Here is a 17,043-nt window from a genome sequence, read left to right as displayed (position 1 = left end):
GGAAAGTCATAAAGTGGGGCAAAATTCACTTAACAAGCGTATCACTTAGCAACAGAAATTTTGGGCTCAATTATTTCATTTATTTATTAATCTAATTTATATCCTGCCCAACTCCTCAAGGACTCTTATGGTCATAAGTTGAGGACTGCCAGTATTTATTTATTATTATTATTTATTTATTGGATTTGTATGCCGACCCTCTCTGAGTATACCCTTGTTCTTTTAGAGAGAACACCAGGTTTATTTTGAAGTGCTCATGAATTAAATAGGTCAAGTTAACTTCAAAAACTCCTAAACTTCCAGTCTATTACCCTCTAAAGATATCGTTATATCCTACATTCTCAGTCTGTATTTTCTAGGCTGGCAGGTCTACCAGGTATCCACTCTTGGGTATTAAAATAGACCATGTGTCAGGGTTCCAAATAGCATCCAAAATTAAATCAGAGTCCAAGGCATAGCATTCCTCAAAGTTCTAATTTATTAGCAGTGCCACATTGGCACATCTGTGAGAAACCTGAATCGAAGGCTACCAGCATTTCTCCACCCAGTTTAAAATTCATTCCCTTGTTCCCACATCCACAAGTTCATCAGTTGACCAGTCTCCCTCATGCTGTGTCCGTTACTCCCATCAACTTCCAATCAGGTGTCAACCAAAGGATGACCTTGAGAATCTAGAAGGAATTTGTTATGGCTACATTTCTGCTTCCCTCATGCAGCAACCCATCCCAAAATCCCACAACACAAATACAGTCTAATGCATAATATGTGAGAGGCCATAGTCTCCAAATCAAATGATGGCTTTGGCCTGATACCATGACCAAATGCATATATATATATTTCTTGTTGGGGAGATCACTGCAATGCAAGTCTGGGATAATACGTTAAAAATCTCACCAAGTCACAAAAGATCTCAGGATGATTTTAAATTGGTTTCTCTGAGTCTCGGTCTCTTTTTACAAAACTGTTGCGTGCATAACATCCAGAGGCAGTGACAGTGATTGATGTACAGACACTGTTTTGAATTCACTGGAACAGATAATTCAATTTGGTGGGAGAAACTTTATCTGTTTCCCCCCCCCCTCCTGTTTTGGAGCACCAAGCTTATGTAACACAGATAGGAACAGGGCCAGGTGATAAAAGTGAGTGTGAACCCAAACTTCAGGATATTTAAATAAGGCAAACGTCCAAATGTAAACGAGTCAATCAGAAAGGTATTTCGTAATTCATCATAACATTTCATAATTCTGAAGCCTGGCTGGCGTCATCGAGAGCTTTCCAGGTTTGCTGAATCAGGTTAGCAAAACTGCAAAGGGCTCCTTTTATATTTGTCTAGTTATCAGCGGCGAGTCAGCAGAACTACCGTAGGTAAGGAATAGATCTAGGGATACACAAGGGAACCTGGGTTTTTAAAAAAGCATCAGATGGCATCAGAGCCAACGTCATCTTGTCTGGCAGCCGTTTTAAAGGTCAGTCAGATGCCAGCCAAATGCTTTCAAGGGGTCAACAGGTAGACTGAACACAATCTTTTTGAGATTCCCACTGAAATGCTTTTTAAGGAAACTTTGGCAAATGTTTTTTTACTTTTTCAATCCGTGCATACATCCATATACCTTCAAATATTTTATCATTACAGTAAATACATAATTATACACTTTAACCGATCATATGTTCTTTATATATGTAACACTTTTTCCAGGTATATTTTTGCTTGTTTTTTAAAAAAAGGGAAAAAAAGAATACAAATACTGTATATAAGTCTAATTTTGTGGTCTGGAGTATCAATTACTGTAATTTCCAAAAAAAAAAAGAACCCTTCAAATTATAGTAGTCAGTAATAGCTTAATTAATCATAGAAGTTATTCTTTCCCTCATTTTTTAATTTTAAGGCACATTTGCTTCTTAATCTTTCTTCTAATTTATCATTGATTCCCACCCCCTGTCTTATCCTAATCAAATGCCCCATAGACAAAAATCATAATAATTCAGCACGGAAGGTTCTCTTGGAAGAAATCTGGAAATAAAGAGGGAGGTGTTGATATATTTTTTGAAAAGCAAGATTCTTCCTGGATTTCCCTTTGAAGCTGCAAGCAGAAAAAGAACAGGCCAAAGCCAGTTATACATATTGTACACCTTTGACCTGCAATAATCATATGTCATCATCAGCTTGAGGAAGGACCTTGCTGCTGTTTTGCTCGCTCCTGCTCCGCGCGCACATGCGCAGTGCCAAAAAATCCATTTTTTTAAAAAGCGGAAAACAAGATGGTGACTGTATACACAGTGTTGGAAACTCGGCTTCTGTGCATGCTCAGAAGAGACATAGAAAATTGACGGCAGAAAAAGATGGACCTCATGGTCCATCTGGTCTGTCCTTATACTATTTCCTGTACTTTATTTTCTCCGGGTCCCGTCGACTAAACAATGTCGTCTGGTGGGCCCCAGGGGAAGAGCCTTCTCTGTGGCGGCCCCGGCCCTTTGGAATCAACTCCCCCCGGAGATTAGAACTGCCCCCACCCTCCTTGCCTTTCGTAAACTACTTAAGACCCACCTATACCACCAGGCATGGGGGATTTGAGACATCTTCCCCCAGGCTCATTATTATTTATGTTTGGTATGTATGTGCTGTTTGGTTTTAATTATGATAGGGTTTTTAGTTATTTTTAATATTATATTTGTGCCATTGTAATATTGTTTTTATCGTTGTTGTGAGCTGCCCCGAGTCTTCGGAGAGGGGCGGCATACAAATCTAATAAATTGAATTGAATTGAATTGAAATTTATGTAAGAAAATGATAATTTTTTTAAAGATGGCCGCACTCACGAACTGCTACCAGTATTGGGTTGCTAAGCCATAAATTACATGTCATTGGCGTACGCGTCCCAGTGAGATTTTGCTTCTGCGCATGCGCGGGAAGCAAAATCTTCTGAGAGACCGCATGGGGGTGTGAGGCTCCTACGGGTAGAGTCAGGTACGCAGTACTGGTAGCAAAAGTTTGATTTTTTTTTCTTTTTTTCCCTTCTGGGCTCTGGGTGTTTTCCTCTCCCAGTAAATGAGTTTGAATGTGTATAATTTTAGAAGAGCTGTGTGTGTACATGTACTTTATATGTTTGTTTGTTTGTTTGTTTGTTTGTTTGTTTGTTTGTTTGTTTGTTTGTTCGTTCGTTCCTTCATTCATTCATTCATTCATTCATTTATTGGATTTGTATGCCGACCCTCTCCGTGGACTCGGGGCGGCTAACAACAGTGATAAAAACAGCATGTAACAATCCAATACTAAAACATCTAAAAAACCCTTATTTATAAAACCAAACATACATACAAACATACCATGCATAAATTGTAGAGGGAAAGAATATCTCAGCCCCCCCATGCCTGACGGCAGAGGTGGGTTTTAAGGAGCTTACGAAAGGCGAGGAGGGTGGGGGCAATTCTAATCTAGTAGATAATATAGTAATTCTAATATAGTAGATAATCAAGGGTGGGCTACTGCCCAGATGGGGGAGAATGCAGTGGGGTAGCGAAAATGGAGCTCCACCCCAGAGCACCCAATGCATAAGCCACGGCCACAGTGTGGTAGTAAAAATTTTGGTAGCCTATCACTGCGTGCATTGTACCGGTAGCAGCAGTAAGTACCAACCGGCACTAACCGAACCGGTTCCATGACATCTTCGTGACATCACCAACAGGTTGCTACCGGTTTGGGCAAACTGGTCTGAACCAGGAGGAACCCACCCCTGGCTTGAGGCAAATAATTGACTTGTTGCTTCTTGCAACATGGTCTTCTTCCCTAGAGGAAAGTCTGAGTATGTGTGGTGGGGGGGGGCTTTGTTTTCGCCTCCATTTATGAAATCCTCAGAGGGAAATCACCAGCTGCCTTGGCGCCGTCTCTTGAGCTCATCTCCCCCCCCCTTTTTTTTCTTTTGGCCTCATTCCTGGGATGCTTTTCTTCTAGACAAAAAGCTCTTCAGGGGGTATCCTGAGCTTGAACATGACGCATCAGTGTGTCTTCAACGGCACTCTAAACACCCGGTGGGAGGATAATTCACATGGTCCGTTGCTTGCATTTTCCTGCCACCTGAGATGCAAGGGCGATGCCTCACTTCCAGTCTCGTGTCGCTTGTTTGTTTGAGAAATGGCTACTTCATCCAAGCCACAAGGAGCTTACGGTTTCCTAAGGCTGGAAAAGCGCGGGAGATTTGACAGCGCACCCTGTTGTCTGAAAGATGCATACACACCACACACGCACACACCCTGGGTGATACTGCCAAATTCACTTTCATTTCTTCTCCTATCTTACAAACTCTGACAATCAATCTGCAAGGAGGTTCCCCCCCCCCAAAGCATGTGAAAAATGTATTGTATTCAACCAACTCCTTCAATTAAGTGTTGTACCTCATGATTCTTGACAAATCTATATATTCTTTTATGTACACTGAGAGCATCTGCACCAAAGACAAATTCATTGTGTGTCCAATCACCCTTGGCCAATAAATAATTCTATTTTGTTCTGTTCTGTTCAACTCTACTTTACTCTATTCTATTCAACCATCTTTTCCCCAGCAATATTTATTCTTCAAGCCTTCTTGGTGCTAGGTAGGGAAAGGGGGTCTGCTCTTATTTGATATGCTACTAGCACTGATGACATTAACTGGTTTGGTAATGAAATGTCTGCAAAGAAACAGCCAAGGGCAGAGAGCACTGAGAACTCTATAATTCAACCTTGAGCTGCAAAGTACGTATTCTTTTTTATAATAATAACAGAGTTGGAAGGGACCTTGGAGGTCTTCTAGTCCAATCCCCTGCTCAGGCAGAAAACCCTACATGACTTCAGACAAATAGTTATCCATTCTCTTCTTTTAAATTTCCACTGTTGGAGCATTTACAGATTCTGGAGGCAAGATGTTCCACGGATTAATTGTTCTCACTCTCAGGAAGTTTCTCCTTAGTTCTAAGTTGCTTCTCTCCTTGTTTAGTTTCCACCCATTGCTTCTTGTTCCCTCAGGTGCTTTGGAGAATAGCTTGACTCCTTCTTCTTTGTGGCAACCCCTGAGATATTGGAACACTGCTATCCTGTCTCCCCTGATCCTTCTATCCATCAAACCAGACATTTTCATCAACTATCGACATTCCTTCTTGCAAGCAGTTTTCAATAAATGAATTCCACACACACACCCCTTCTCCAATATTTGACATTTCCACTTATTGATATATTATGGTCAAGCCTGGAACTTTGGGATTGGCAGTTGAAAATAAATTCTCTATCTTTCCCAGAAGCACCGGTTTAGGAATCTAAAGCCAAAACTAGCATCCAACAGACCAGGACTTATAAGTCATTTCTGATGTCTTCCTCTTTGCTCAAAAGTTTAGCCTTTTTCCTCTTAAGTACAGGAGATTGTCTCTTGGCCAATAAAGGAAACAATATCCTTTTCATAGATAGCAAAGATGAATTGATTGTGATCACATTTTCAGGGGCATTTTTTTGGTCATTATTCGCTTAATGAATCCTCAGATGAGCAGACGTGTACACTTCCCTGAGCCATCTGAAATATTTCTTTGCCCACAAGAAAGGAGTGTCTTCTCGACAAAGGCATTCCCCTCTAAGCACAAGGCATCTTAAAGGGATTTAAAGAAAAGGAAGAATAATAGAGTTACAGATTTGGAAGGGACCTTGGAGGTCTTCTAGTCCAACCCTCTTCTCAAGAAGGAAACCTTATACCATTACAGACAAACAGTTCTCCAATCTCTTTTTAAAACTTCTGGAAGTAGGTTGTTCCATTGATTAATTGTTATATTTGTTCTTTGTTGAAAATGCTGCAGTTTCACAACACACGGGCAGAATTAATCACAGTTTCAACTGGGAAATGGTGACCACCTGAGACAAAGCCAATTCCCCAACACACTAGAGCAGTGATGGCGAACCTTTTTTTCCCTTGTGTGCCAGAAGAGCGCACATGTGCGCTATCGCGCATGCACGAATGCCCACATCCATAATTTAATGCCTGGAGAGGGCGGAAACAGCTGACCCCGCCCCCTGGAGGCTAGAAATGGCATTACCCCCCTACTTCTGGTGGGCCCAGTAGGCTTGTGTTTCACCGTCACCAGGCTCCAAAGGCTTTCCTGGAGTCAAGGGAGGGTAACATACTGTGCAAAAGAAACCATCAACCAGCCAAAAAAGGGAACCAAAAAACTAAAAGGTCTACACACTAGGAGTCCACATCCAAACGAGCAGAGATCTACACCAAGATTAATTCCAGACCAACAATCCAGAAGTAAACAATACCCCAATCAAGAAACTTCCAAACAAGCTAACAACCCAACCACCAACATTAAAAGCGTAAACCACCAGAATATAAATTGAGAACAAACCCCCTTTCTTACCAGCAGCACTGATGATGTTACCTAGTTGGGTGATGAAACGTCTGCAAGAAAACTACCAAGCTCACAGAGCACCAAAGACCCCTCATGTCAATCCTGAGCTACGAACATCCTCCTTTATAGACGTACGTTTATCCAGGGGGAGATAAATGTGAAAGCTCTTTACGAAAACTATCAAGGAGGCACATAGAAACATAAAAACATAGAAGATTGATGACAGAAAAAGACCTCATGGTCCATCTAGTCTGCCCTTATACTATTTCCTGTATTTTATCTTAGGATGGATCTATGTTTATCCCAGGCATGTTTCAGTTCAGTGACTGTGGATTTACCAACCACGTCTGCTGGAAGTTTGTTCCAAGCATCTACTACTCTTTCAGTAAAATAATATTTTCTCACGTTGCTTCTGATCTTTCCCCCAACTAACGTCAGAATCTCCTCAGTAAGAAATATCACCTGACTGATGATAAGCATAAACCTGTGAATTTAGCTTTTCAATGCCCATGTAAAAGTTTACATTGAAGGACATATCCAAATGAGCGTTTGTGAATTATGGACTTGACTTAAGTACATAACTATGGACTCGACTTAAGTGCATTTATTTACAATAATTAAACTGTCTTGAAGTTTAAGAGCCTCGGTGGTGCAGTGGTTAAAGTACAGTCCTGCAAGAGATTAGAACTGCCCCTACCCTCCTTGCCTTTTGTAAACTCTTTCAGCTGTGGCGAGGGGGGCGTTCGCCCAGGTTCGCCTGGTGCATCAGTTGCGACCCTATTTGGACCGGGAGTCACTGCTCACAGTTACTCATGCCCTCATCACCTCGAGGCTCGACTACTGTAATGCTCTCTACATGGGGCTACCCTTGAAAAGTGTTCGGAAACTTCAGATCGTGCAGAATGCAGCTGCGAGAGCAATCATGGGCTCCTCTAAATATGCCCATGTCACACCAACACTCCGCAGTCTGCATTGGTTGCCGATCAGTTTCTGGTCACAATTCAAAGTGTTGGTTATGACCTATAAAGCCCTTCATGGCACCGGACCAGATTACCTCAGGGACCGCCTTCTGCCACACGAATCCCAGCGACCAGTTAGGTCGCACAGAGTGGGCCTTCTCCGGGTCCCGTCAACTAAACAATGTCGCTTGGCGGGACCCAGGGGAAGAGCCTTCTCTGTGGCGGCCCCGGCCCTCTGGAACCAACTCCCCCCAGAGATTAGAATTGCCCCCACCCTCCTTGCCTTTCGTAAACTACTTAAAACCCACCTCTGCCGCCAGGCATGGGGGAATTAAGATTTCTTCTCCCCCTAGGCCGTTACAATGGTATGCATGGTATGTTTGTATGTGTGTTTGGTTTTCTATATTAAGGGGTTTTAATTTGCTTTTAGTATTGGATTATTATTGTATATTGTCTATGATTGCTGTTAGCCGCCCCGAGTTTTTGGAGAGGGGCGGCATATAAATCCAATAAAACTTGAAACTTGAAACTCCTTAAAACCCACCTCTGTCGTCAAGCGTGGGGGAACTGAGACATCTCTCCCTGCCTATGTAGTTTTTTTGCATGATATGACTGTATGTATGTTTTTTATATTGGGGTTCCTTGCTTTTAGATTTTTAAATGTACAATTGTTATTTTAGATTCTAGTTATTAGATTTGTCATTATATATTGTTTTTATCAATGTTGTGAGCCGTCCCGAGTCTGCGGAGAGGGGCGGCATACAAATCTAATTAATTAATCAATTAATTAATCAATCTGTCTGTCTGTCTGTCTGTCTGTCTACCTACCTACCTACCTATCTACTTCTACTGATCACCTGCTGCCAGCAGTTTGGCAAATCGAATCCCAGTAGGCTCAAGGTTGACTCAGTCTTCCATCCTTCCGAGGTCAATAAAATGAGGACCCAATTTGTTGGGGGCAATTTGTTGATTCTCTGTAAACCGCTTGGAGAGGGCTGTAAAGCACTATGAAGCGGTATATAAGTCTAAATGCTATTGCTATTGAATACTTTTGGATTCAGTACTGAGTTCGAAAAAGGAAAACTAGCAGGCAACTGAAGATCCAACAGGGTTTGATTCAAAGTGTCCAAATCAGTTCATCTTTAAATATTCACACACAAAAAAAAATGAACGATTTCCTTTGCTTTCTGGTAAGGAGAAAATCTTGGCATCAAAACATTGATTTTGGCATCAAAAATCTTGGCATCAAAACATTGAAACATAGCTGCCCCGAGTCGTCGGAGAGGGGCGGCATACAAATCTAATAAATTAATTAATTAACTTTAGAGTTTTCTTTTTTGAGGGGTAGCACATGTGAATTCAAGAGTCACGTCCCCAATTTATTTGCTAAGTTTTTCTTTAATTACCCTGTTTCTCCCCAAAATAAGACATCCCCTGAAAATAAGCCCAATCGGGCTTTTGAGTGCATGGCAATAAGGCCAAGCGCTTATTTCGGGGTTCAAAAACAGTTTAAGGCAGGGTCTTATTTTTGGAAAAACACATTTTTGGGCTGGAACATTTTGTTTGGCCTGAAGATGATTGGAACAGAGATACCAACAGGTTAGAGAAGCTTGAGTTTTGTTCTTGTTTTTTTTTTAAAAAAAAAGTAGAATTAGCCTTACACAAGAGATGAGTAGCAATAAAAGGTCACAGTACACAAAGGGGAAAATTAGTATTGCTCAAGGGGTAAACAGCACTTGCTACATCAAAGGAAAAATTAGTCAGTGTAGAAGTGGGAGATAACCTGTTTAAAGTAACTGATCAAACTCTTGCATGCTTTGCTTTGTATAACCAGCTCTGAACCGTATGGTGACATACAACTTGCATCTTTTCTATGATGCAAAGGTGAGAAAAGGCAATGAGTACACAGAATTCATTTTACAAGGCCACTTCATGCGCCTGAAAGAAATCCCAGAGTATTGTGGGGTCCCCAACCTTTTGGACTTCAGGGACCACCAAGATCATATTTTTAAGTCCCACAGATCATTAATATGATTTTATTACATTTATAAAATAATGATCAGAGACCTTCCATTTTATTAATATAAAATGCACCTATTTAACATAACAAATTTATAAATGCTTATTTAAGTTATAACGAAGTAGATGCTTATTTAATTATAACAAAATCATAAATGCTTATTTAATCATGACAAAATCTTTAAAGGTTGTTTAATTGTAACAAAATTATTAAAGGTGGTGTGGTTATTACAAAATAATGGAAGCTTATTTGATGGTGGGTTTCTGATGTTGTTGGGAAAGTTAGTCCCAAATTCTAGAGCTGTTGCTGTAGTCCTTTTCCTTCCCTCCCTTCCCTCCTTCCCATTCCTTTCCTTTCCATTCCTTTCCTTTCTTCTTCCTTTCCTTTCCTCTCTTTTCCTTTCTTCTTCCCGGACTGGATTAATTGCTCTCGGCCATATCTGGCCCAGGGGCCAAGATTTCTCCATGGACCACAAGTTGGTGACCTCTGGTCTAAATAGTATCGTGGTGTGGACATTGCTCTCAGAGTCACAAGATTTAGGAGAAAATGGCGGCTTGAGAGCCTCATTCTTTCTACTTCCAATTGTCATGCCATTTGTTTGTGTGTGCGTGCGCATGTGCGCTGTTCCTTTTCTAGACAAAACAACTGTGCACAAGAGGGAAGTGCATCTCAAATGTCACAAAAGCATCAAAACCTTTGGCCTGGCGGAAGGAAGTCTCCAAGCAGTTTGGGGAGGAAAAAAGTATACGCAGATTTACTTCAGTGGCTACTGGGAATGGGAAATAGGGAGTGAAATGAGATGGCTAGAATCCTGAAAAGCAGCATCACATCCTGCAACATATTGTGCACTTCCTTGGCTTATATTAATAAATACAGTTGCTCTCAGGTGTGGGCAATTTAGTTAACTGCCATCTCTATCTCTTAATTTCACTCATTTCTCAGCTATCCTGCACCAAACACAGTTCAGCTCTGTTTCTATATCGGTTTATGAATTCCTTTGACTCACACTACAAACTGTTCCTGCATCTTATCCTCTCCGGAGAAGGGCAGCATACAAATCTAATAAATAATAATAATAATAATAATAATAATAATAAATATTAATTTTTCTAGTATTTGTACTTTTGGACAAGCAGTTTTGGACAAGTGAAGTGGTGTAGGGTTTCCTGCCTGAGTAGGGGGTTGGACTAGAAGACCTCCAAGGTCTCTTCCAACTCTGTTATTATTCTGTTCTATTCCTATTTTCCATTATTTTATTTTATTTTATTCTATTCTATTTTTTATTCTATATTATTTTCTCCTATTCTATTCTATTCCTATTTTCCATTATTCTATTCTATTCTGTTCTGTTCCCTACCCTCACTCTCAAGGCCATATATTTTGATGTATCATATGCGTGCCTTGCCATATTTATATCCTATAATAAAGGCTTGCATTGCACATTAATTCAAAAGGTTGCAGTCTGTCTCACTTTGTTTCAAAATGTGACACCTGCACCCTTTTGCTTAACCTACCATTTCCTTATGCCCTTTGAATGAGATCAATGGGTATAAGATTTTACAAGGAACAAGTTTCTGACGCATCCCAAAACCTGCTGTAACTTTGCGTGATGAGGAATGGCTTAGTACTGTTTTAGTCACGTTTCAGGTTAAGATTGTGCCCTCTCAATGGAACTGAGTTTGAAAAAGGTTCCAGGCATTGCAACAGGTTCGAAGGAATGTTGCAACAACTTTTTCAATGGAAACAAAACTGGACTCCTGACTTGGATATTTTTAATATTCGTTTCAGAAAACTCTCTTCAGTTGGACTGTTTAGTAAACCTATGTTGTTTAAGCACACAGCATTGCTGAAGTGCCACCCTGTCTGGCTTTCCTAATTCTCACCTGAAAATTCAATAAAATAGAAAGTGTGTATCGTAACAACAATGCTTTCTTACAGTAAAGTGATACTTCATCTTACAAACTTAATTTGTTCCATGAAAAGTTCGTAAGACGAAGCAATTTTCCCCATAGGAATCAGTGTAAAAGCAAATAATGTGTGCAACCCCATCCCCAAAGTCATCCCTTTTGCCTTGCGCCACGGGGAATCCTCACCTTCGGACTTCTGTTGCCAGCCGAAGCTCGGGGATTCCCCTGACGCTCCCCTCGTATCCCAGCGGCGGCGGCTCAGGTTCATAAGGTGAAAATAGTTTGGAAAAAGAGGCAAAAAAATCTTAAGCACCGGGTTCATATCACGAAAAGTTTGTATGAAGAGGGGTTCATAAGACGAGGTATCACTGTATCTACAAGAGCAGTTTATAACAAAAAGGCAGAAGCAGTTGGCCAGATAGCCCAGGGAAACAATGATTCTTCAGGAGCAGCAGGTTACTTCTAAGATAGGTGCTGTAAAATATTTAAGATTACATCTTTGGGTTCAGTTCTGTTCCCTGGTCAGCAATGTTCACATCTAGAGTCTGAGACAATTTAAGTTTCATCTGTTAACAAATATATTTCTGGCTGTCCTGATCGCAAGAAAATAAAGTGTGCATGATTGTGCATAAGAATCTCCCATGTAATTTTGGAAGATTCATTGCAGGGTTTTACCTGTTGTTTTACAGTGTTTCCTGCCTTTACATCTGTATGTAAATCTAAGAGACAGTTTGATACAGTGATTAAACTGTCTGGATATATGTTTATCCCAGGCATGTTTAAATTCAGTCACTGTGGATGTTCCATGCATCTACTACTCTTTAAGACTAAGAAATGAGGAGACAATAAGTTCTAGTCCCATCTTAGGCATGGAAGCTGGCTGGGTGACTTTGGGCCAGGGTGATTATTGTTACAGAGAAAATAGAAGGAAGGGAGGTGTATCAGGTATATTATTATTATTTATTAGATTTATATGCCACCCCTCTCCGAGGACTCGGGGCGGCCACCTCAAGTTATTTATAAAAACAATAAAGGCAAGATGGAAAATCCAATAAATAAAAACATTCTTAGTGTGTTGATTAGATTCTCAGACAAGAAATGCAATTGATAGAATATGAATATGGGCTTTTTGCAGTGTGCTTTTATTATGCCTTTAGACATTGGCATGTGCAAGGAATAGGATAAAAGACTAAAAGTTGCTTAAATTGTAAACCTGTAAGACATTTAGGTTCTGCTAAGAGTGTGAGTACCCTTTATTTCTGATTATATTATCTCATAACAGAGTAGCTCTTCCATGAAACCACTTTGGGACCGAAGGAGATACAGGAAAGGACTTGACATCAACCTGAAGTCCTAAAGCTCCTAAAAGAAACATCCAAATTATTTGGAGTGATGAAAAGCGATGGGAACCTGGACTTCCAAAGTGCATCTTTGAACTTGGAACCCAGGAGCAAGCGGTTCCGAAAAGGAGCACAAGACAGCCCAAACCACATCTAAAAAACCTCCTAAGAGCCTTTCTGTTCCAGAACCATCAGCATTCCAACAAAGTGAAATTTGTATTCCCCTCCCTCCCCTTACTAACTGGCTTTTCTGGTCCAATTTCTTCTGGTTTCCCTTGAAAAGGCAAAGAAGTCCAGCTGAGAAGCTCCAGCCCCTTGGGAAGATGACTCAACCCGTCTCAATTTACATACTGAGGCTGGACAGCTCCTAGCCCTTATCTGTGATTATAAAGGAACACTTTCGGGATCTCCCTTTCTGATACTTTTGCCGGCTGCTTCAGGCCAAACCCGGAGACGCCTTCTCACCGCGCTGCCAAACTCCACTCAGCAGAATCCTAGAGACAGACCCAGCAGGCACCAAGACTAGAGGTATTGTGTTCTCCTTTTTCCTTTGTGTGGTCCTGCCGTTGGTGCCCGAAACAAGTTTATAATTGCTATACACTGGATGAAACGTATCTTAATTGTAGTGTAGTGTGTGTGTGTGTGTGTGGCTTCAGGATACAGGTGATACTTATTCTTTTCCACTGCTGATAAACAATTAAGGATAGATCCAGCGGAAGCTGAATGAGCTAAGTGAATCAAGAGGTTTGGAATAAGTTGATCCTGTCACATGCGAGGTATCTGTTTTCCTCACCATATTAACAGTCCCCCACACATCAACGTTGTTTCATCTGACTGCATTTTTTGGAATGACAGCCTAAAGTAGGAGTGTCCGATTTTGGGAACTTTTAATTTGGGAACTGGCTGCATAGCTAGAGGTAGAACAAGCAGGAAGAGGGAGATTGTGATCCCGCTGTATAGAGCGCTGGTGAGACCCCATTTGGAATAATACTGTGTCCAGTTCTGGAGACCTCACCTACAAAAAGAGATGGATCAAATTGAACGGGTCCAAAGATAGGCTGCAGCATAAAACATACCAGGAAAGACTTCATGAACTCAATCTGTATAGTCTGGAGGACAGAAGGGAAAGGGGGGACATGATCAAAACATTTAAACATGTTAAAGGGTTAAATAAAGTTCAGGGGAGAAGTGTTTTCAATAGGAAAGTGAACACAAGAACAAGGGGGCACAATCTGAGGTTAGTTGGGGGAAAGATCAGAAGCAACATGAGAAAATATTATTTGACTGAAAGAGTAGTAAATGCTTGGAACAAACTTCCCTCAGACGTGGTTGGTAAATCCACAGTAACTGAATTTAAACATGCATGGGATAAACATATGTCCATTCTAACATAAAATACAGGAAATGGTATTCAGGTCTTTTCCTGTGTAAGATTGATAGAACCTTGGCAACATTTTGACGAGGTGCCCACTCGTCATCTTCAGGCTGGCGTTTTCGGCTTCACGCTTTGTTTGCCCTAGCACGAAGCCAAGAACACCAGCCTGAAGATGATGAGTGGGACCTTCTTGGAACGTTGCCAAGATTCTATCAATCTTACATGGGAAAAGACCCAAATACGCCAAGACCTACATAAATGTGTGTGTGTGTGTTTGTGTTTATGTGTGTGCGCGCACGCGTAACATGTGTTTTTGCTGATAATGAAAAGGAAGGAAGACTAGTATAGTTCTGTTTCAAGCTTATTATTAGCCATACCCTTACTGGGATTTGAACCTGCAGAGTCATTATCAGCACATATAGATTATAGTTTGCCAGCTATAAAGGTTTAACTGCCTTGGATATGGGCCCTGGAGGGGCCGAGAGGCAAAAAGGAAGCAGTACACTCCCTTCCATATTTGCTTATACCAGGGTGATTTGATGGAAAAAAACATGTATATATATGTTTTATATGTTTATATGTTTTATATATAATTTTATGTTTTATATTTATATATGTAGATTGCTGGGTTATATGTGAGTTCGGGGTTTTCCCCGTGTAATATTGTGGTGCTACAAAGCTTCACATATTCTCCCTGGATAAGCATAAGCTTAGAAACACATTTTGCTGATTTATTCTGTAATGCTAATGCTGCATTAAAACTTAGCAAATACTTTATATGCTCTATGTATATGTGTATGTACTGTATATGTGTGTGTGTGTGTTTGTAGATTGTTCTGAGTTCGGGTTTTGCCCTGTGTAATATTTTGCATGTTTATGCGACGTTTCGGTGAAATCACATTCACCATCATCAGGCTGAAGTTTCCAAGCTTCAACAGCAAGAAGCTTGCAAACTTCAGCCTGATGATGGTGAATGTGATTTCACCGAAACGTCGCATAAACATGCAAAATATTACACAGGGCAAAACCCGAACTCAGAACAATCTACATATATATATATATATATATATATATATATATGTGTGTGTGTGTGTGTGTGTGTGTGTGTGTGTGTGTGTGTGTGTGTGTGTGTGTATATATATATATATGTTTTTTTCTGTCAGATCAGTAAGGGTATGGACAGTAAGGGTATGGCTAGCTGATGTGGCCAGAACAAAGCAGAAATAGTGCTATCCTAGTCTCCCTTAATTTTAATTTTAAAAAGTCAGCAAAAAACATGCGACACACATACATACTCACACATATGTGTGTGTGTGTGTTTTCTGTCGGAAAGCAAAAACATGTGACATATATATATATATGTGTATATGTATATATACATACATAGACACACACATACTCACACATACATACATATAAGCAGCCAACAATCTGAGTGCTCATTTGACCCACCTCGGAAGGATGGAAGACTGAGTCAACCTTGAGCCGGAGGTGAGATTTGAACTGCTGAACTACAGCTAGCAGTTAGCTGAAGTAGCCTGCAGTGCTGCCCTCTTCTCTAACCTCTATGCTACCCTGGCTCTTTTCCACACATTGTTACACAACCCAAGCCGAAAATGGAGCAAAGGGAAAAGGGGAAAAAAGTGAACATAGTAACGGATCCAAGTTTTATTTATTTATTTGTTTGGTGGGGGGTTTTTTTGCAAATCTTCTCCCAATTTGAGAAACCTTCCTCTTTTTGGCTTTATAGTTAGAGAACAGACACAGCAAATTGTATCCCATCGACCGATGAAGGCCCACAAAGTTGGCCTTCTCCAGGTCCCATCAGCCAGACAATGCTGGCTGGAGGTCCCTAGGGGAAGACCTTCTCTGTGGCAGCCCCTGCCCTCTGGAATAATAATAATAATAATAATAATAATAATAATAATAATAATAATAATAATAATAATTTATTAGATGTGTATGGCGCCCCTCTCCAAAGACTTGGGGCGGCTCACAACAATAAAACAATGTTACAATGGAAAACAAATCTAATATTAAAAAACAGTTAAAAACCCATCATTTAAAAAACCAAGCAACACACGCATACCATATATAAAATGTAAAAGCCTGGGGGAGGTGTCTCAGTTCCCCCATGCCTGGTGATACAGGTGGGTCTTAAGTAATTTGCGAAAGGCAAGGAGAGTGGGTCAGTTCTAATCTCTGGGGGGAGTTGATTCCAGAGGGCTGGGGCTGCCACAGAGAAGGCGCTTCCCCTGGGGCCCGCCAAATGGCATTGTTTAGTTGACGGGTGCAGAGAAGGCCAACTATGTGGGACCTAACTGGTCGCTGGGATTCGTGTGGTAGAAGGCGGTTCCAGAGGTACTCTGGTCCGATGCCATGTAGGGCTTTATAAAGGTCATTACCAACATTTGAATTGTGACCGGAAACTGATCGGCAGCCAGTGCAGGCCACAGAGTGTTGGAGAAACGTGAGCGAATCTGGGAAGCCCCACGATAGTTCTCGCGGCCGCATTCTGCACGATCTGAAGTTTCTGAACACTTTTCAAAGGAAGCCCCATGTAGAGAGCATCAACTCCCTCCAGAGATTCACACGCTTCCCACTCTTCCGGCCCTTCTGGAAAAGCTTAAAAACATACTTATGCTGGCAGGCTTGGGGCTGTTGAGCTTGGTCACTCTGCTCCAGCCTCTCTTTTACTCTTTGATTGGTGGAAGTGTGATTGAGTTGTATGTTAAGGCATTGATAATCATATTTAACGTTTTAGGGTGTTTTTAGCTATTTTAATTAACTTTGATTTCTCTTATTGTTCTGTATTATTATGCTGTAAGCCACCCTGAGTCTCAGGAGAAGGGCAGCCTTAAAAATTGAATGAATGAATGAATGAATTGATTAATTGATGAATGAATTGATGAATGAATGACACCATAATTCAGCGTAGAGGCAGGGCGAGGGCAAAACTTCTGAGAACCGGCAAATAGCACTTCTGGCTGCTAAAGTAGGGTGGGAATGGTGATTTTGCAGCATCCTTCCTCCAGGAGTGGGGTGGGAATTGAGATTTTACAATATCCTTCCCCTG

General features: G+C 40.9%; 1 protein-coding gene across 1 annotated transcript in view; it reads left to right on the top strand.

Moving 5' to 3' along the window:
• The window catches only part of SCNN1D (sodium channel epithelial 1 subunit delta), a 47,134-nt gene that overhangs the window by 771 nt on the left and 29,320 nt on the right, over window positions 1-17,043 (top strand). Inside the window, exons 2-4 of the mRNA XM_070759686.1 lie at window positions 346-376; window positions 14,113-14,227; window positions 15,718-15,770. Of these exons, the coding sequence (XP_070615787.1) occupies window positions 346-376; window positions 14,113-14,227; window positions 15,718-15,770 (199 nt within the window). The remainder of the gene's footprint in view (window positions 1-345; window positions 377-14,112; window positions 14,228-15,717; window positions 15,771-17,043) is intronic.

Source organism: Erythrolamprus reginae, chromosome 8 (genome assembly GCF_031021105.1).
Source record: "Erythrolamprus reginae isolate rEryReg1 chromosome 8, rEryReg1.hap1, whole genome shotgun sequence".
In the NCBI taxonomy this organism is placed as follows: Eukaryota; Metazoa; Chordata; class Lepidosauria; order Squamata; family Dipsadidae; genus Erythrolamprus; species Erythrolamprus reginae.
The sequence above is the reverse complement of the archived record's forward strand: the minus strand, read 5'-3'. Positions and strand labels throughout refer to the sequence as shown.